The sequence below is a fragment of the Cupressus sempervirens genome, chromosome 1, assembly GCF_028749045.1.
Source record: "Cupressus sempervirens isolate cs-2001-9-10 chromosome 1, ASM2874904v1, whole genome shotgun sequence".
In the NCBI taxonomy this organism is placed as follows: Eukaryota; Viridiplantae; Streptophyta; class Pinopsida; order Cupressales; family Cupressaceae; genus Cupressus; species Cupressus sempervirens.
In genome coordinates, this window is record NC_143118.1 from 760,727,035 (window position 1) to 760,749,244 (window position 22,210).

The following is a 22,210-nucleotide window of genomic DNA, read 5'->3' on the forward strand; positions in this document are numbered from 1 at the left end:
AAAATTGATCATAAATTGAATAACAAATGACAGAATGAAGTTTAGTCAATACATACAATTTAACAAAAAAACAAAATTATAATTAAAATGCATGATACATGTGAATGGCAAAATACAAAATTTACATCCTAATCAGTGAACATTGCCCTTAGTGAAATGCAGATGGGGTTAGATTATTGGTTCTCTTGTTCCTAATTTTTCTGTAAGATTGAAAACTGTTCCCTTCGGAATATCACTAGAAAATTGGTTGCCACTTTATTGATTTGTAGTAGCTAGAATAAGTGATTGGATAATGGGTCAGACTTAATATATTCCTCTTTATTTCATCATATATATCAAGTGCCTTTGCAAATAAGAAAAACGTATCCAAGTAAAGCTTTCGCTAATATATTGTAATGTCCCTTTTTGGGACATTAGAAATATTGAAGTCTTATTATATATAATGTTAAAATTGACTAGGAGAGCGTAGACTAAAATTATTAAAAGATTAATTGAATGTTATAAAGAGGGCAAAAGGTCAAGAAGGAATAAGACAAAAGCCAAAGGGGAGTCGAAGAGTCTTAGTTTGTGTATTAAAAGGGGAAAGAGGCTCATTCCTGGGCATGCTTGAGTTGTGATTCAGTTCAGTTTTCTCTCTTGTGAGAGTTTTTCAAAAAGCTTCAGCTTTTAGCTAGTATGAGGACGTAGCCCCTCATTTCAGCAGACAGTGGATGCAAACCCATTGTCCTTGAAGACATTACATTAGGTGTCTTGCTTGTGCTTACAAGTTATTTTCTTAAGTTTTCCAATCTGACTATTATGTTGTATTTAGGATTGGATGTTGGTTATTGCATTGTTGTTGTATAATGCAATAATGTGTTTGAAGGAATGTAATGCGAGTTTACTAGTTTAATTGTATTTGTATGTAATGTACTTTCATATGCTGGCATTTCGAATGTTATTTTGAGAAAGAACGACTTAGTATCTACTGGAGATTTTGCTGGTCTTATTGTATTTTGAAATACATCTGCAATGTTTAGTTTTGAATATATTGAAAGTGTTAAGAAGTTAGCTTGTGTGAAATTGAATCTATATTGTTTATGTCTATCCTCAAGTTAATATATAAATATATAAATATATATATATATATATATATATATATCTGTCTTATTATTATTATTATTATATAATATTATGCATATACATATATACTTAAGATTATATTAAGAAACTACGTAATGTAATCAGTTTGTATGTAATCAAATTGCCGATAGCACATTATGTTAAATTGTAGTTCAGTCAGATTGATATAATCATCAGATTCATTATAAGTGGTAAATCATCATTAGCTATATGTTCTTTATACATATATATTATTATATATATAATATATATATTACATATTATATTATATATATATAATTATTTTTATATATTATACATATGGTTAGTTATATTAAATATACTAACCAATGATGATTAACTATAGAGACATGTCTCTTTATGAGACATGTCTCCTCCTTCTCATATTTATATGAGAAGCAAATCTGCAATTGGAACACATCAATAACAATGGCAATGATAATTACATTTGCAAAATTCAATCCATGTTACTTAACATGGTATCAGAGCCGACTGCAAATGTAAGAAATCCTTGCCTAATGCAAAAGAGTTTCTAACCACGGGATGAAGATTTTCATTAGAGACAAGTATGGAGAAATAAGGGCGATTGATATTTGAGATTGACAGACATTCGATGAGTTCAAGTTTTATTCAATGGATACAAAATCAAATCCTTGTTTCTCATCTACACAAATTCCTTATGGTCACCGAAGGAATCATTATTGATGACTACCTGACACAAATCCTAAAAATTTACGCATACTGGGAGCTATCTATGTACTTGTGTGTTTGCATCAGTATTATGGCTGAGATAGTTTCTATTTAAAGATAATGTATAATCTCTTCTACTGTGATCTCTATCCTTTCTTATGGTTGAGTATTTTGTGTCTGTAAAAAAAGAGTTTTCAATGCTGAACATCATCCATATGAAGTGCCACATCGTTTGAAGACTATGAATAGTCTTCAGCGTTGCAGATGAAAGGCCATTTATTTATGTGGACGGTGACTTAATTCTTGCCTAACTGTGTTGTAATCTAAGAGACCTTTTTCTTTTGTAACTGCTAGCTATCAATTAGTTACCATCATGTATCGAGAGAGTCTTCATGTGGTTGTTAAGATAGCAAAGACAATATAGCATCATCCCTTAGTAACTGTTGTAGGGCATGGCCAATGTTATCGTGAATTCTATCTGCAGCCTGCTGTTGATTCATGTGTCTACCATGTTCCTCCTCGTTAGTGCAGACAGCTACTGTAAAAGTCTTTTTTTCACACAATTATCTTTACCATTAGCAGCTCACTTCTCACTGGGTCCCCTATCCACTTTATGGATATTCTCGTTTTGTTGGTTCAATGCCTTTGAAGATGAAACAACACATTTCTGTAACCATTACTGATCATTCTAATAGAGATTGGAATGCAAGAGGAATCCGCATATTGAATGTGATTACAAGTACTGTGTTTTGGTATTGGAATGTTCAACTCTTGTATGCGGTGGAGCCTCTCTGTTGCGATGACAGTGTATTGATTCCAACAAGACAGGAGTTATGCATTTTAACCCTGTCAGGTTTCCTACATCTCATTAGGGGTTACATCTCTCCGTTATCTTTGTCTGTTATGCTGGCTCGGTGTTAAGCCCATGTATCCTTCTTGATTCTAGAATGCAGAGTAATTGATATACAACTGATTGATCATCATGGTGTGATGCTGACTCAGAACAGTGATAGTTTTGGTCAATATTATTCAGCAGTATATCATTATCATTCTCTGTGTAATCATCATTTTATTAGTTTTGTTTATGTTGTCTGTGATTCAAAAGGAGCAGTTCATATTCTTTAAATGTTTGTCATGTGACAACAATTGGTGATTGTAGCTACAATAGAGATCTTTATCTCTAGAAATATGTTGTCAAGAATTTTTGACAGGCGCAACAGTTTTTTTTTTGGCATGAATTCTTGTCAAGAATTCAAGGAGAGGTCTATTGGGAGCACGCGAATTGTTCCACCAAAGATTATTGAAACTGATGCTGAGAATTTTCATGCTGTGTTCAAAAGCCCCTGAATATCTGACATTCACTGTAGGGAAGATATTAGAAAAAAAAAGATAAAATATAGCTATCACCCTGCAGAAAATAGATTATCAAAATACTGTAAGGAATAAGGGACCAGCGATTGAAGAAAATACATGTAAATTAATAGGAGAGAATGGCGATCTCATTTTCATAGGTTTCCATTTGCACAGAAGAATGTAGGTGGTCAAATCTCGGGTTGCAGACTGCATCAAGATTTTCAGAGGTCAAGCCAAAGTACAGCCTGCGAAACCATTTTTTTGTGACCCTAGATTCCAGTTTCAGAATAGTAAGAATCAATCTGATCAACTGAATGCTAAAGAGGCAAGTTTTGCTCAACCAAAGCCTGGTAAAGAACCGATTTTGGGTGCTATATTATCGGTTGGTGCAATAAAAACACAAAATGTTACAGTTGCATCATATTAAACAGGCCAAAGTCTTAAAAAAAAAAAAAGTGACCAGGTTGGGCGAATAAGAAAGGTAAGCGAAGAGCGGACTTTACATGACGGTCAGTGCAGAACGATAAAATCAGAACAGTTAAAAGATATCGAACATTAAGCATAACCTTTAAAGGCAGTCAAGGTATGCCTACTTGCAATGCAGTGAAGGAGATGCGATGACATTAATGCAACTTGACGGTATTATGTACTGTGAAAAGATGGAATACGAATGTGAAACATTAACGTAGATATATGCTATTTAAGGTTCCAACACTAGTACACCGACATCCTTCACATGCACAGGAAATCATGTGATGTCAAAGGAAAAGAAAGTTGATACATTACACATTGTGCATGCTAAAACTTATGATAGTAGCTCCAAAGAGCTTGATGATCAAGATGGATAAAGTCAGGCACTTAAAGAAAATATCTTTGATGATTATGAGCATGTGGGAATCCTACATTGAGGGGAGGTGAATGATTATCTCAACCAATGTTGCATTCCCCATTGGAGGCATTCTTCGATTTAATGCATATGGATCTTCCTATGGATCAAGGATAAGTATTTATTATTCTTAAGTATACATTTATTTATTTTAGTCTCTCTCTCTTATTTTTATTTCTATGAACTATTTTCCTTTGATCTCTTCCTTTGCATCTAAAGATGATCTTATAGGAAAACAAGAATGGTATAGACTCAATCTTTTGAGGTAGCTCCAAAAGAAGTTTTGAGTATTCTTCTTTATTAAGAGGGAGTCTGACACTTCTTCTAGGCAACATTGGAGCTTGGATTATTTATAATTAGAGGAAGTCTGGAAATACATGGGTGTGACTTCGTGATTTTGATGGGCCTACCTCCATGTACATAATGAGGAAGTATTGACTTATCACCTGAAGGTTGAAAAGATTAAAATATTCAAAGGGAGTTCAAAAGTTTTTATGAGTAACAAAATGATTTTAATGGGCCTACACCTTGTGAACATCATAAGAAAATGAAAAGATCCTTAAATAACTTGCATGATCATACTCTAGATACCGAGTATGTAAAATTGTTCGATGATATAAGAGTTGGAATTTCACATTGTGGAGGGTAAATATAATAAACAATGTTCGAATTCCCACTTGAAACTTTCTTTAGAAAGGAGAGTTAATGATTTGACATTTATGGATTGTCATAGAAAGATAAGTACTTCTTACTCTTGAGTGTTACAGTTATCTACTTACTAAAGTCTCTCTCTTCTTGGTTATAAACTTATACGTACTATAAGAGTTAATTGCATTGATCCTTTCCTTTATATCCTTGCAGAAAAATAAAGTTGGTATGTTTGCTACCAAGATTATTGTGCAGGCTCTGGAAGTGAACATTTTTTTTTATGATTAAGATTATGAAGACAAAATTTGACATTGCTTCAGATTAAGAGGGAGCAAATAGAGAACATGATTCTACCAAAATTTTATTCACAGGGAGTAGACCATATCACTTCAAAGGTAAAATTGATATGATTAGTGTTATTGTTTCTTATGCACTTATTGACTAACATCATATGGTTGATGATTATATGTATACAGTGATAAATCTACTTTTGTAGAAAATGTTCCATGACTTAATGTCATGTGACCTTGTGATATGTATCCTAAAGATGATACTGGTGCACTTAGCACAAGGATGACTTATATCATTTAGTTGATATGGAGGTACACTTGCATCATTTTGTTGCATCATATTCATGAATATATATAAAATTTGCTTGCAAGCTTGTTTTGTGAAAAGTGACGACTTTTCTTGTGAAAGGTGACGACCTTTTGTGTGTTTTGATCCTATTATAAAGTGACAACTTTATTTTAGATGATCTGTCTTCAAACAATGGTTCAATTTGATGTTATCTTTGTTCTTTGGACCGGATTTTGCCGGACACATCGATAACCTTCATTGGTCTTTTGGGCGATAGCCAGACACCATGAAAATCCATTGTTTTGAAAGTTTGGGTTATCTTTGTTCTTTGGGCCAGATTTTGCCAGACACATTGATAACCTTCATGGGTCTTTTGGGCGATAGTCGGACACCATTAAAATCCATTATGTTTTCTTTCTTTTTTCTCTCTCTTAGTTTAAAACATAATGATGATTACACCTTATTGTGTAAGTTAAACTTGTTTCAATTTCCCTTGCTAAAGAGGGAGTGTTAAGAAGTTAGCTTGTGTGAAATTGAATCTATATTGTTTATGTCTATCCTCAAGTTAATATTACATAACCGATTCATTAATTGTAGATATATATACATATAATATTTTATATATATATATATACTATATTGTTTATGTCTATCCTCAAGTTAATATTACATAACCGATTCATTAATTGTAGATATATATACATATAATATTTTATATATATATATATATATATATATATATATATATATATATATATATAAAATATTATACATATACATATATACTTAAGATTATATTAAGAATCTAAGTAATGTAATCAGTTTGTATGTAATCAAATTGCCAATAGCATATTATGTTAAATTGTAGTTCAGTCAAATTGATATAATCATGAGATTCATTATAAATGGTAAATCATCATTAGCTATATGTTCTTTATACATACATATTATTATATATATAATATATATATTACATATTATATTATATATATAATAATTTTTATATATTATACATATGGTTAGTTATAATAAATATACTAACCAATGATGATTAACCATAGAGACATATCTCTTTATGAGACATGTCTCCTCCTCCTCATATTTATATGAGAAGCAAATCTGCAATTGGAACACATCAATAACAATGGCAGTGATAATTACATTTGCAGAATTCGATCCTTGTTACTTAACAGAAAGAAGAGAAATCTAGTAAATATCCGAATCGGGATATTTCATATATTCTTAATTTCGTCATACTATCAACTGCCTTTGTACATAAGTAGAGGGTGTCCAAGAGGTCAAAATGAATTAAATAAATCATTGGGTTCTTATTGTGGAGACCATTTAAATCCCAAAAGTGACAATGTTAAATTCTTAGTGACTCTTGGTCTTTCACTGTTGGCTTCTACTATTAAGCTAATGCTCATATGCAGCTAAATAGCTGCTGCTGCCCTCGGCTGTTCATTTGAGCTATACTTGTAAATTGACTGTAAATCGGTACATTATATGAACCAATTTACCAAACAAGAAAGCAAATTCAATCAGGAAGAACTGCAAGCTATATTAAACCAACTTTGTACTCATGAAGAATATCCTAACTGTTGAACTTTCATTTTTTCTTAGTGTTGTTCTCCTTGAATATAAAAAAGTAATGTACATGGGGCAGAGATGATACCAGATTTGTTGCATTTGTTTCAGACACAAAACCATATTGATCAAGCATAATTGCATCATCTGCCTTGGCAAGATTTCCCTCTATCTGTGTGAGATACAGCTTTCAATCCTCATGATCACAGGCAATTAGAAAGGAAAGGCTTTGAAACTCCATAATAAATTGTTAAATACGGACAGAAAATTTTAGTAAACAAAGAAATGTGCATGGTTTGTCAAGATTACCTTTGCAAGAATGTTATTGATAAGGTTATTGTGATGAATTTTGGAATCCAGGGTCTGAAACACAAAGCACACAAAGAACTCTGTCAACACCTAAACTATAATTTATTCATCTGTGAACACTATGGTCAGTGCCAAACATTTTTGAAGAAAATAAAGTATAATCCTACAAAACAACTAAATAGCGCATTTTTTAAATTTCAAAACTCAAGAATTAAGCTTTTCAAGCAAAGTATTGAGACTTGGACTTGGCATGAAACAGAAAATTAAACAATATTAAATACAATGTGTAATGCGTTATATATATTTGATCCTCATACATTTGAGAGTAAAATACCTTTTACTAATATACACATCTAGATACCTATTGTTAATCATAGAAGAGTGAAACTAGGAATCTATTAGAGTAATATTACAATATTTAGTTTACGATTGTCAATAAAGTTTTAAAATAGAATTGAGGAATTTTATTTATTCTTTTCATTAAGTTTACTATCATCTGCCTTGCTAACTACCAATGTTATCTTTAACAAATAGCAATTGGTATCTCTTCTTTGAGGATACCTTCGCTCCTTTGTAATATTAAATATCTTGGTAGCTGGTAATCATTGTGTTTTTTTACTTTTTGTAACATGTTATAATAGCCGTAGAGACTCCTCGGTATCAGTGAATGTGCCAATTCTATGGAATAATGAGGTAATGAATCATGCATGTGACACAAGGACATGCCAAAAGGACATCATACAAATTTGTAGGATAAGTTGCAAGATTTGCATGAATAAAGGTGGATTTTCACTTATGAGAATTTGTGCCAAATTTCCAGAAAAATCACAGCTATATTCTGCCCAATTGGGCTTCTGTGGAGTGGATCCAGATTCTTCTTCTTTGGGCGGATTAAGTGCATGCAATTCATTCCTCACAACAACATTTTTTCTGAGTTTGGGGCTCACCCCTTTAGGCTTGGGGCTATTTTTTATCTTATTTAGTTTATGCATTGCCTTGGTGGTTTTGTCGATTCTCGTGAGGGGTGTTGCATGTACCCCTAACTCCCTTATTGCTCCTCTAAGACCATTGCCACCTCTATTTCTTTTGGCCAGGCCCGTGGTTGGTTTTCTTGTGCTTCAGCCCTTCTTGGGTCCATTGGGATTAAGATTGATTGTCTCACCCCATTTCAGTATTCTCTTGATGCCTCTCACCATCTCCCATCCAAACAAGAGTTGAACACGTGTATTACAACCAAAATTTACAGATAATTCAACCTCACTACTTGGGTGAAGTCCCACAGGGGCCTTCACCATAAGATTGGCATTTTATGCTGAGCATCTTTTGGAATTGCAGGACAGACTCATTACCTACCTTTTTTACTTATCTCACCAATAGTCACATTCCTCTAATTCCCCCTTAGCTCCTTTAGACTGGCCTCCCATCGACACTGCATTGAGACTTATCATCAGCTTAAAAGATGATGCAATATTGGGGAGCCCGAGACAAAGGAACACTTCATTTTCTGATGTTGTGTTTACCATGAGATCATAGGGAGGTTCTCATGCTTATTAAGAGGGGTCCAATTTCTCTCCACTTTATTTAGGTTCACGGATCGGAGATGTTTGGCCCTCTATCTCCAAGAGGCCATTAGACTTTGAGACCATTCACACTAGCTTCAGCACTCAGCCAGTTCGCAGCATTGTCAACATAACACCTTTTTCTTTGGATTTGAGCTAGCACGTGTTTCCAAGCATCAGGTTGGTCCTTGTCCTTTGAGTCAATTTACATCTGTGAGACATAGAGTTGTCTTCGGCAACGAATTTCCTCCTTTTCTTTCTCTTCTAGGAAGACCTGGAAATGCTCCAAGGGCCACTACAGGCCCCATGATTGCACTTTTGTTTTAGAGTTCTCTACTATCTTGGCTCCGGTTTGTAGTGAGGTTTCAGATATCTTGTTCTGCTTTTTAACCCCTCTCTATCTTTTGTTGTTGCTTTCCCTCAAGCACTATTTTGCATTCCTGCTATAGACTAGCCTTTTGTCTTAGTTCAGTAGTCCCTTTGACATGGTATCATGTAACAGCTGGTTAAAAAACTAACTAATTACATTCTTTAACTAACTGAATTATAAATCATATTCACTTAACATAGGATTCAGAAACGGTTTAAAAACTGACCTTGAGTCTACTTTGCTATTCACTTGACATAGGATTCAGAAACGGTTTAAAAACTGACCTTGAGTCTACTTTGCTTTTCTTTTCGAACAAGTTTAGCATTAACTATTAATTGATATAATCAGCCAAAAATAAATCCAACTAATGGAAATGAAATTTTAATTAATATGCTCTCGAAACAACTAACTAGATTTTCAGATAATTCCTAACCTTTCAGTAAAAGAAACTACAGCTTGAAAAGAAAATTACTAATTTTTCATGTAAGAAAGAACATACAAAGAAAATTACTATTTTTCAGGTAAGAAAGAACATACTTCTTTTAGTTGAGAATCTTTCTAATTGGTTGTCCAAGCTCTGACTTTGGTGAGAGGAGAAGCATTATCATAGGCTTAACCTCCCAACCGCAAACCTTTTTACTTATCCCCACAAGTTCTAATTAAATAAAACGGCCCTCCCTACCCCGAGGTCGGGCACGAGACGTTCATTGATCTAGCAATCAGAGTATTCAGGTGGGTTGAGGTCCCAACAGTTATTCAAAAGAATAACTGAAGCATCAGGACAACAACACGATCAATTTGTTGTGGCAAGTATGCCTTTTTCCACCCTGGCCAAGGATTTCAAGATGTGGGTTTATAACCCGATCTCCACCATTCAAGCTTGACAACTAATTTTGAAAGTGGATTTTGCATGAGCTAATTTCATTAGATTTTATTTATATAAAAATAGTTACTGATTTCATTCATGTGTTTTCTTTTATAGGTTCATCAACACCTCCTCAGCATAATCAGGCCATCAGGCTTCTGACTCTTTGGTGCCTGAACATTTGCCTTTATGTGCATATCCTACTCCTTTATCACCTCATTCTGACATTTTCCGGGTGATATTCTTGGTGTTCTCATTACTGATTAGCAGCTTTTGGATCATATCATTCGGAGATTAATAATAAAATTGTTTAAAGAAGAATCTTCAGGCATTACTCATAAAGATTGGTAAATTTAATTGTACTCTGCTCGTACAAGATATTCGATTGCATGGAATTGCTTTGGCAGATGACTAAATGTAAATTCTGACTTTTAAATGATGATTGCAGACTTCCCATTGAGAACGGCATGATTATCATATCACATGGAAAAGGTTAAATTAAGAACTGATTCAGCACTTAGCATGGAAAAGGTTTTTAACAAAACCGATTCATTACAAAGCATGGAAAGAAATAAAAGTCGACTCAGCACTTGCTTGGAAAGATTTTAATAGAATCGATTCATTACATAGCATGAAAGAGTAAAACCCGACTCTGCACTTTGCATGGAAAGATTTAAAAATAAATAAACTCAGCTGCGCAAGGTAAAAGGAATAAGAAGAGTTTGAGAAACACCATCTTACGTGACATACACTGGTTCTACAGTTGTTTTTGCTGTGATTGACCCAACGCCTCCTTCCTAAACTTTCACGGGTGTGACACTAATTTTGGAATGCAAAACGATTAATTCTGAGTGTAGTAGGCACCATATCAAACAAAGGAACTCGATGAAAACTTGCAAAGAAATGAAGTCGGAAGTCAAGGAGAATGGTATCTCAGAACACGGCAAGCTCACATAATTATATTACAAGCCGACCTTACGGCTTCCTTGTTGTTACAAGAATTCATTCAAATTCTTTTATCATTCAATTTAAAAGATGAAATATGAATAGAGGGACCAATTGAAACGAAAAGGAAGATGAAAAGTTTATTATTTGACATTATTTTATCATCTTGGTTAAGTTATAAATACGTATTTACAAGGTGGCATTATTGGATTAATAATTCTAATGTAATGGTGCCACTTTGTATTTATTTATTTATGATTTTAATTCGAGAGAGTAAAATAATATTAAGTTATATTATTATTTAATAAATTCAATAAAGGTAAGAACTTTGTTTATTTTATAATCATATTGTTTTTAATTTTTTATTTTAGCTCATACGATTTCCACTAAGAAATTTATTGTCAAGCCCTAATAACCTTGCCATGGCGACTTTTAGGTCAAACCTGTCATTCATGATGACTGAATCATATGATCATCCCAGTCCGATGACCTCATTTCGTAATGCTTCCCCTCTCTCTCTGGTCTTCATCCTGTAAACAATTTTAAACAACATTCTTGCCAAAACATCAATTCAAGATTCATTTGTTAAGCAAAACGTTCAAGTGATCATTAGGAAATTCATTGTTCAACAGCTAGATTTAACTAATTCCATTTCACATGAACACAACGAGTAGATTTAACTGAAAATCAAATCGATGCAACGACTATAATAAATTGATTCAATTTCACATGAACATGAAGAATGAATAACAATTATAACTAACATAATGTAACAACGGCTATAATAAACTAATTGGATTTCACATGAACATGAAAATTTGGTTCAATGGCTATAAACAACTTAAAAATTTTTAGGGCGAAAATTGGGATGTAACATATCAAAGCAATGTTCTTTTCATGTGCCTTCTCTTTAGTGAAAGAACAATTTGAATGTTGTAATCTGAAAGGAAGTCCTCTGCCACAAAATTCAAAGGAGCATAAATTTTCATTATCAAACTATCTTAAACAAGTTGAAAGATATACTAGAAACGGTAAAAATATCTAAAGGAAAGACCTAGTTAACGGGGTGAGCTGTCTTGTCTGTATAAAGGATAAATCTTTTTAGCAGTTCCATCGGTAGACCAGTGTCAAATATGATCACATTGGGATGACTGAATAGACTGAGTGATTTATCAATCTAAACTATTTCTGCAAGTCACAAATATCTGAACAACAAATTGATATACACCAATACGTTTATTGACTGAACTGGTGAATAACCTTGAACACATTTTGGAATTTATTCAACAAGAAAGAAGATATTTAGTTGAAACTTGTTTCGGAAATAATGATTGATATAGAAATGTCAGTTACGTCTCTAATTAGAAACAATTTATCGGGAGTCTACTACATTAGTCACTACATATCGAAGGCTTATTAATATTATAATATTACTGACAACAAGGAATCAGGATGTCATCTACAGTTATAATAAATCCCAATAACATGTCATCTTCAACTATTGCAAATGGAACACGGAGTCATTTTATGTTTGTTACGAAATGATGCAACTCTTTGTCACATCTAAAGAAAAGGTAGTTTTGTCTTATTTGATGAAATTAAATATTTGTTAAAATTGATTGATGAAATGAAGTGGTGTCTAACGGTGCGTTAACGAGACACTTCGTTCATAACAAGCATACTGGAAATTGTGCAGTTTAATAGACTTATAGTGGATATTCAAGATGAGTGATAAGTATATAAACTATACTCCTATCTAAAAGGCAAAGCAAATGTGACAAATGTTTAGTCACAGTGAATATAATCTGATGTAGTATAAGAATATGAAAAGAGATTGTATTGGATAGATGCATTTGGAAAGTATTCTGAAATGAAAGAAGTGAGCATCCTACAGTATCCAGACTATTACCATACTACACCAAATCGGGCGTGAGATGAGTTTGTCTTGTGCAAGACTTTAAGATATGAAATTGATTTGTCAGAATGATTTTGGAGGCATTAAAGCCAACATTGATATTGTTGGTGGATATGCATGAAATATATGAAGAGTCATTTGTTGGAATGGCAACATATAGTCAGGCAGAGACAAAGACAATGTGAAGATTAGTATGAGTAATCCAAGTGCCTCGTGAAGAGGAACCATTTTAAGAGATACTATCTCTAAAGGATATTTAGAGAGATAACTATTTTCTGATTATTATATTTTGAGAACTACATTTATTTACTTTTGTAGTTCATCTCTTATTTGAATTTATATACTTACTGTAAAAGTTATTTGCCTTGATCTTTTCCTTTCTCTCCAGAGATGCTCTTGCAGGAAGAAGATTGATATCAGATTTAAAGGGAGTTTAACACTTCATTAGAAGCAAATTTGTATGAGGTCAGAAAACTTGATATCAGATTCAAACAGAGTTTTGACTTCATGTAAACTTTTGACATCATGTATGTGACTACATGATTTTAATGGGCTGCCTCCTATGTGCATCATGACAAAGTGACCACTTCCAAATGATTATCACTTGTATCTATAGAGGGTATGAATGGTGAAGATCTTACGATAACTCAATCTTTTATTATAGTGGACATCTCATGCTGTCAAAGCAGATCATGATAGATTATAACTTGCATGGTGGATTAAGTTCCTTAAATAGACCATGGCCTTCTATTGCGATGGACATCTTATGATGTCTAAGCAGATCATGATAAATGATAACTTGCATGGTGGATTAAGATCCTTAAACAAACCATAGCCTTCTATTGTGATGGACATCTAATGGTGTCTGAGACGGATCATGATAGATTATATCTTGCATGGTGGATTAAGTTCCTTAAACAAAACATGAATGTTTCTACGGTAAGTATTATTGAGGATACATTATCTATGGACATTTTTTGAGTACTTGGTGAATATTATGTGACTTGATATTCCGAGGTCATTACTCTTTATATCATGAGATGATATCTAAAATGGTGGATATCTTCTGATCAAAGATATCCTTAAAACTTGTCATTCCTGATTTTTATATTGAGGTAATCTTGTGTTTATCCTCCCTAGCTTAAGAAGGAGTGTTGATGTTTGATAGCTTCAATTAGATAAACCTATGAGACTAAAATATGAAAGAGAAATTATTATAGTATGTATATATATAGAGAGAGAGAGAGAGTATATATAACTATAATTCAAATTGTCATTCTATTAATTACATAATTATGAATAGACATGTCCCATGAAGGGACATGTCTTTCCATGTCTCATTCACTATATATATATATATATAAGAGAAAGATTGCTACCTTTGAAAAACACATACCAAACAGGCAGTGCAAATACATTTGCAGCAACCTTAAATTCAAAACTGGGAAATATTTTTTTAATGTAATCAAAAATCGAGGGTTTCACACATTTGAAAGGTTCCCACACCAGTTTTTGATGATTTTTCAGAAAATTTGTGAATTTAAGCACTGTATAGGATTTCTAAAATCATTGAATTTTGATTGAAAATTTCCAATCAATTTGTTTACCCATTACTACAGCACAAACGAAGATTTTTTAAACAAAATTTTGATCAAGTCAGCAGGTTTGGAAGGCTAGGATTTTAGCCAATTTTCACAGTTTCTTTGAAATAGACACCCACAGACATGGATTTTTGTTAAGTCTGATCTTTTCCAGAATTCTGAATTTTTATGTGTTATTTGTTTTTTTTGGTGGTTTTTTAAACTGTTTCTTTTTTTAAGGTTTTTGCTGTTTATTCTAGTTATTTCCAGCATTGTAATTATCTGTATATAAATATAAAGAGAGTTAAGATAGGTGTGCAAGTTTCAAATTGCAATCTCAAATTTTATGCAATGGACCGGTTCTATTTTGAAAAAATAAAATAAAAACATAGATTCAAAAATAAAATTGTAAAACACAAACTTTCAAAAATATTTAGAATCTAGAGCCAGAATAGAAGCTATAGCCTGTTAGGGTTATTACATCCTCTCGTTGGCTTAAAACAAGTTATAGAGGCCTTAGAACTGAACAGGAAGCTGTACTGCACTCGCTCTGTATCCAGTTAGTCTCACCTGTATAGGTAGTGCACTAAGGATGTTCCTCCCTTGACTGGTTCTTCTTAGCCATTTTTCCCAACTCCAATGACATCATAGTCTCAAATTTCCTCTCAATCCTAGGGCTAGGACTGATTGACCTAATTTTCTCTTTTTCCTTCTCAACCATGATATCTCTGATCCTTTCCCTATTACTAAATTTTGACTGTGATAACCAAGAATATCACTCTTAGGAATTGATGTTGGCTCCCACTGAGTGTGATGTCTTCTCCTAGTATAGGTCTGATAGTTTTGTCCACTCATCAAGGTTTTAAATTTTGCTCACGGTATGGCAGGAAGTTTTGTGCTCAGATAGCACTATAGCAAACACAACCGATCCGGCTTCTTGGCAAAGTCTGAGTTTCTAAATTTTTTCAGAATTGTCTGATTTTATTCTTGTTTTGTTTTTCGAAAAATTCTTGGTTTTTCTTGTTGGTTTGCAAAAAGTGAAATGGAACAAAAAATATATAACTAAAAATGCAAAAAGTAAAATTAATGATGCTGCAAGGACAAATGTGTAGATTTTTATTTTCTCTAAAGTTACAACACAACATGCTCATACAATCATATACATGTCTGATTATTTCTGAGACAGACCATTTTGTGTGCAATAAGTTGATTTGATCGCCCTACAAACTTCAATCTGCCATATTAAACCTGACTGCATCTGTTAATTGCTTCTAGATCCTGTATGCTGCTTGAAGAGCACTTTCCCGTGTCTGATTTGAGATATCAGACTCCAGCAATTCTGATTCCAGATCCTGTATATGCCTGCAAACAGTACATCGCAGCTGGAATTGTCATAAATGCTGAATGGGAGGTACGGCTGTTGATTTATGTGAACAAATATAAATAAGTAATGCTCAAACGGCCCAGATCTGCAATCTGATCCTTTTAATCTGCTCTTTATTATGGTCTTGTCTGCTGAATACTTCTCCCAACAGGCTGATATTGGTGATTTCCCCAAACAAAATACCCTTGGATGATATCTCTGAAAGATCCTTGATGGATCTCTTCTGCTGATCTGTTGTAATTTTATATTTTTAAATTTGTTTTCCCTGTTTATTAAAATTTTCTTGCAGAGCTAGACAGATGTTGCAAAAGGGTTTGATTGTTTTATATTTTTGATGATTTTTCAATAAGTAATAGAAGTACAATAACATGAACCAGTTCTAAGAATGTATTCCAAATACATTTATAGCAAAGTCGCTTTAAGCAGATTTTTTTGAATATACGCCTAATATGTAACCAGATGAAGATTTACAATAATATCCAAATGATTACATCCAAGAATAAAGCCAACCTAAAGGCGTGAAGGTGAAATATGAACCCAGAAGGAAGCTACGGCCAGAATCTAGCTCTCAAATGCTCAACGTGGAAAAGTAGATGGCCGCCAGGTGCGGCCGTACAGCTGCAAAGTGCCCACACATGGGTAAAATACCCAAACCCCAACTAAAACTTTGACTCAGTACTGCGTTCCCTAGAAGAAACAATGCATACTCTCTAAGATGCTTCTAACTGCAAGAATCCAAACCACTGTTTTTGGGGCTACGTCCCAAATAGGCAATGCAAGTGGGTTTGGCGTCCCAAATGCTGAAAGCTCAATCAGAGCCCAAAACACAAATCCAAGATGTAATATGTCAATAATGTCTTCCAACTTTGTCTTTACCTCCTTATAACCCACCAAACTTAGCTCAAACTCTAAAAGTGTCCCCATGTGGCGTTGGGTTATAAAATAATATATTTCTCATTTTTAAAGTGGTCAAGTATCCAGAAAATGACCTTTTTCCCAATAGAAAGAAATTCGTTCACCGAAATGCTCCGAGTCAAAAGAGAAATATTTAGAAAAGTTCAAGACCTTTCCAACGAGCTATTACACCAAGGGATATTCACCCAAATGAGGCCAAAAAAATCCCTTATTACTCCAAAATGGCTATAACTTAGCCTTATTTAAATTATCAAAATGGTAACTTGGGAGAATATTTAAATATATTAAAATATTTCCCAAATAGCGAATTGATAGCCAAAACACCTCTACAAGGTGAAACTGAACTCGTCACCTCCTATGACTGATGCTGGATAATCCGAAATAACTAATAGTCTCATCCCTCAAAATTAGGAATACTCCTAAAAAATAGCAACGTCTCTGAATCTCCCCAAACTGAAACCATAGAATGATCTCGTAGAGACTTAAGACCATAACCCATCTCCACCTCCTAAAATGTAGAGAACTCCTCCTACAATTAAGGAACTGCTCTCAACTGCCCTCCTACTGTCTGAAACTCCAAATCCGAACACTGTATACCCTGACCAAGTCTCTAAACACCACTGCCAGCCTACAACACTCCCTGATAGGCTAACTCTATCGTCTCTGATGTCCACTCTAGAAAGGGGACATGACAATCTCATGCCTGTAGGCACTCAAAATCGTGAGAGTTTTCAAATTGCCAGAAGGCTTGTCTTTACTGCTCAAACCCTTCCTTGGAGTTGAAGCACATTTCTTGTGAAAATGAAAGCTTGAATGGTCAAACGACACCTCCTCATGTCACTTTATTCTCTTTCAACCCTTGTTAAACTCTTTTTAGGGTTTTCAGTATTTGATAAACCTTTTTTTAAAGTTTTGCTCTTCTACATGGTTCAAATTTCTCCAAGGGTTCCCTAAGCATTATTATCATGGCCCACTTTTTTAAAACAGCATTAAGCCTTGGAGAGGCATGCCATGCGGGGTGCACATAAAATTATTTAATTATTCCATAAAGTCATCTTACTAACCTCCTTTATTTTATAAAAGAAAGCATTAAAGTAAAAGCTTCAATATTTCAAATTTATTCACAAATTCATCATCTAAACTCAAAACGAAAAAACAGAGTGTTGTCACCAGTCCAATGACTATGTCTAAAAATAGTTGTGTGATTGCCAATACCCTCCTAAAAAATAGACACCTCCTAAAATTCAGGAAACTATGTCAAATCATCCAAAATAGCGCAAAATGATTCCCAAACTATCTCCCAGTCTCCTCCAAAAAAATAGGAATCTCTCCTAAACAATAGCAAGCTGCCTCAAACTGTTAGGAATGGCTTGTAAACCTCCCCACTAAGCTCCAAGACCCCTAGTTGGGTTCCCTAACCACTCTGCTGGCCTACAGGAACTCCTAGTTGTAAGCATACTATCAGGAATTGAGGACATCGTTAGCACTTGGATGAGTTGCAGACATTTTGTATTAATAGCAAGTTTTTTCATTAATGACAAGATGACAACACATGTTCTTATGTTCATGACAGAGACTTTTTATATTGCAAGTTATTAATCAGATCAGCAGGGTCAGTGGTTGAAAGAATTATGTATGTGAGCTTACATCTGTGCAGTAGAGTGCGTATAGAAATCATATCTATGTTCGCTATGCTTATGTGATGATTTGGTTATGTTTTGATTGTTTGGTAAAGGCTGGTATAAAAGAGTGCAAGTACCAATAGCAGGATTCTTGGAAAATATGCAAGTGAATGAGCAGAAATTCAATAAGAAGAAAGAAAGATGGATGAACTTGAAGCCTTGATTGCAAAAAGAGAGTAAAGAGGTACAAGAGTATTCAATGGTAAGTTACATATTCACTGTTATAACTATCACAAAATTGGTCATTTCGCATCAAGATGTCCTACAAGAGAGCCTAAGGTTAAACCTAGACCATACAAGTCAAAATTTCCTAAAGAATATTAATATGTTAGTGATGATGAGATTGAGATTACGGATATTAACTCTAAGGACAATGATAATGAGGATGAGATAGGATTTGTTGCTATTAAAGTTGAAAGTCCTATTGAAGAAGAAAAAGCACTTATTTCGCATGTTGAGAAAAAGAAAACAGATTCGATTATAGACAGTGGATGTTCACATCACATGATAGGTGAGAAAGACAAGTTTGTGGAGTTGAAGAGCTATGATGGAGGTTTTGTCAAAGTTGGTAAAAATACACTGTGTTTAATAAAAGGAAAAGGTTCTATATCACTTGATGATAAGACTAACATTGATGATGTATTATTGTTGTTGGACTGAAACATAATTTGCTAAGTCGACAAGGGTTATCATTTACAATTCACTGATAAGAAACCTTCAATTAAGGATAAAGAAGAAAATGAAATTTCCACAGGTACAAGGACTAGAGGTAATTTATTTCAGTTGAAACTTTCTGAGATAAGTTGTTTTATTGCAAAAGCTGTTGACACTTGGTTATGGCACAGGAGATTTTGTCATATGAACTTTGATAACATAGTGACAGAAATTCCAATGCAATCAAAGATCAACCTATGATAGTAAAACCCTCTAACATGATGTGTAAGGAACATGTGACGGCATAACATAAAAGAAGCACATTTCAAAGCAAAACATTTACTACTTCAGAGAAGTTGGAGATCGTACACACATATTCATATGGACCTACCAAGACAAGAATATTCTATGGTGACAAACATTTTATTCTTTTCATTGATGATCTCACTTGGATGATGTTAGTTACTTTATTAAGAAAGAAATCTGAAGCATTTGATATGAGACTGAATCAGGGTTAGGGATGAAATGTTTAAGGTCTGACAAAGGTGGAGAATTTACATTTAATCAGTTCAATGCATATTGTGAGAATAATGGAATTCACAGGCAAAATCTAGCACCTAGAACATGGCATGCGAGCGTAGACAAAGACCTGATAAACTTGGGATTTAAGAATGGAAGTGCAGATAGAAATTTGTACCTAAGAGTTAATTCAGATGGACTACTGATTATTGAAGTATTTGTGGATGACATCTTTTTTGTAGGAAACAATGAGGTAAGTAATAAAAAATTTAATGAAATGAAAGGAGAATCTCAGATGTTTGTGATAGGTGAAATGGAGTACTTTTTATATTTGCAAATAACTCAATAAAAGATAATATCTTTTAATCTCAAACTAAGTACCTTAAGGAATTACTAGTAAGGTTCGGTATGGAAAATGGCAAACCAATCAGAATACCAATGGTTACAGGATATAAATTGACTAATAATGATGCTTCCCCTAGCATTGTTCAGAAAAGATATAGATCTTTGATTGGTGTATTTCAGTATTTGACGCATACTAGGCCTAACATAGCTAGTGCAGTTGGCATTGTGGCAAGGTATCAAGCAGGTCCTAAGGAATCAAATCTAGTAGCAATAAAAAGATAATTCAGAAATTTGAAGGGAACCTTGAAATTTGGTTTGTGGTATGACTTTACAAAATATGCCTATATTGGTGTTGATTGGGTAGGAAACGTTGATGACAGAAAAAGTAATAGTGGAGAAGCATTTTTTCTTGGAGGAAGATTAGTATCATGGTTAAGCAGGAAGCAAAATCGCACAACACAATCTACAATAGAAGCAGAATATGTAACAATAGGAAACAATTGTAGTCGATTTATGTGGATGAAACAGATGTTAAAGGACATTGATATAACATTGTTTGAATCTATTATCATGCATTGTGATGATACAAGTATAATTAATAAGTCAAAGAATCCAGTTTTACAGTCAAAGACTAAGCATATTACGATTAAGTATCATTTTCTGAGAAATAAAGTCATTGAGAAGGAATTCAGATTAGAATATGTGAGCAAAAAAGAGCAAGTAGCAAAAATATTCAATAAACCTTTGGCTAATGACACTCTTGAGTACCTTAGAGGTATGCTTGGAGTAATGGCCCCCATCTTGTGCATAGTAATTGATGCAAATATGCATTAGCCCAGTGTATTCAAAGCACATTTGTTCATCTGGACATTATACTTGGTACTACTCCTTAGGGGAACTAGTAGCATAGTGCAGAGCTAATCCTAGAGGTCTTATATAATGATTTTGGCATAACAGTGTTTATTGATACTTGACATTTTTTAGTTGCAAATTGGCTTGATCTAATGCGAGTACTTTGATGAAGAGCATCATTGAAGGGATGATTTTACATGTAAAGGATATTCAAAAAAAATTATTTTGTTGTTTACTCTTTGGATTGAGAATTTTTCACCATATATTGCCAACAATCCCAAAGCGGGAGATTTTTAGGAATTGAGGACTTCGTTGACACTAGGATGAGTTGCAGAGATGTATTGATGACAAGCTTTGTCATTGCTAACAACATATGTTCTTGTGTTCATGACATACACCGATTTTGTATATCGTAGGCTATTTATCATATTGGCAAGGTTATTAATTGGCAAAATTATGTATGCGAGCTTACATGTGTGCAGTAGAATGAGTATATATATTATATCTATGTTCGCTATGCTTTATGTGATGATTTGGTCAAGACACAAATTGTTTGGCAAAGACTGGTAGTAGACCAGTGTACAATAAATAATGACAAAGATAGTTGCAAGCATTTCGGCTCTATCTTATTGGTGAACAGCCCTAGCGAGCTTAGAAGGTGATAAAAGACTTGTCTGTGCGCATATGTCTGGAAGTGATAAACGTTTGGATTATTCTAGAAAGAGCGCTAGTGTGTAACGTGTGGTATATTTTGTTAAGGTTGTAGCTTCTGTCGGATTGATTTTATCATGACATACCTTGTTGCTGGTAAATCATCTTTAAGATAAATATCTTATATGTATTATATATGTAATATAATATATATATATATATATATATATTATACATTATATATTATTACATAATAATATATTATATATTAATATATAATATAATATTAATATTACATATATGCTTAAAGATGAGTTGTACATATGGTTATATATATTATTAACATATTAACTAATGATGATTAACTATAGAGACATGTCTCTTCATGAGACATGTATCCTCCTCTCATATTTATGAGTCTTCAAATATGCATTTGGAAGACATCAATCACATTAGCAATGTTAGTACATTTGCAGAAATGATCTAGTTACTCAACATGGTATCAAAGTGAGGTTGCAAATAAGTCTACCGTAAAAGCAAAGGACAAAATACTATGATTTGACATATGTTGGAGAAACCATATTTACAGAATTTATGCTTGTTTCCAATTTCAATGTATTAACGAGAGACTATGTGCAAGTCTTCACATAGGCTAAATGAATACTCAATAACCTCACAATTCTTCATTCATAATGTTTGGAGAATTATCTTGCAAACACTATTTCAGCTGTCCTATCACTCTATATTTAGAAATCAACCATCAGTAGACATAACTCCGAAGAGTTGAATCACCAAATATA

At 33.5% G+C, this 22,210-nt stretch overlaps 1 protein-coding gene across 1 annotated transcript in view; it reads right to left on the reverse strand.

Moving 5' to 3' along the window:
- The window catches only part of LOC149580124 (branched-chain-amino-acid aminotransferase-like protein 2), a 213,263-nt gene that overhangs the window by 40,363 nt on the left and 150,690 nt on the right, over nt 1-22,210 (reverse strand). The window contains exons 14-15 of the mRNA XM_089789539.1: nt 7,175-7,228; nt 6,954-7,037 (exon numbers count right to left, since the gene is read on the reverse strand). Coding sequence (XP_089645665.1) covers nt 6,954-7,037; nt 7,175-7,228 — 138 coding nt within the window. The remainder of the gene's footprint in view (nt 1-6,953; nt 7,038-7,174; nt 7,229-22,210) is intronic.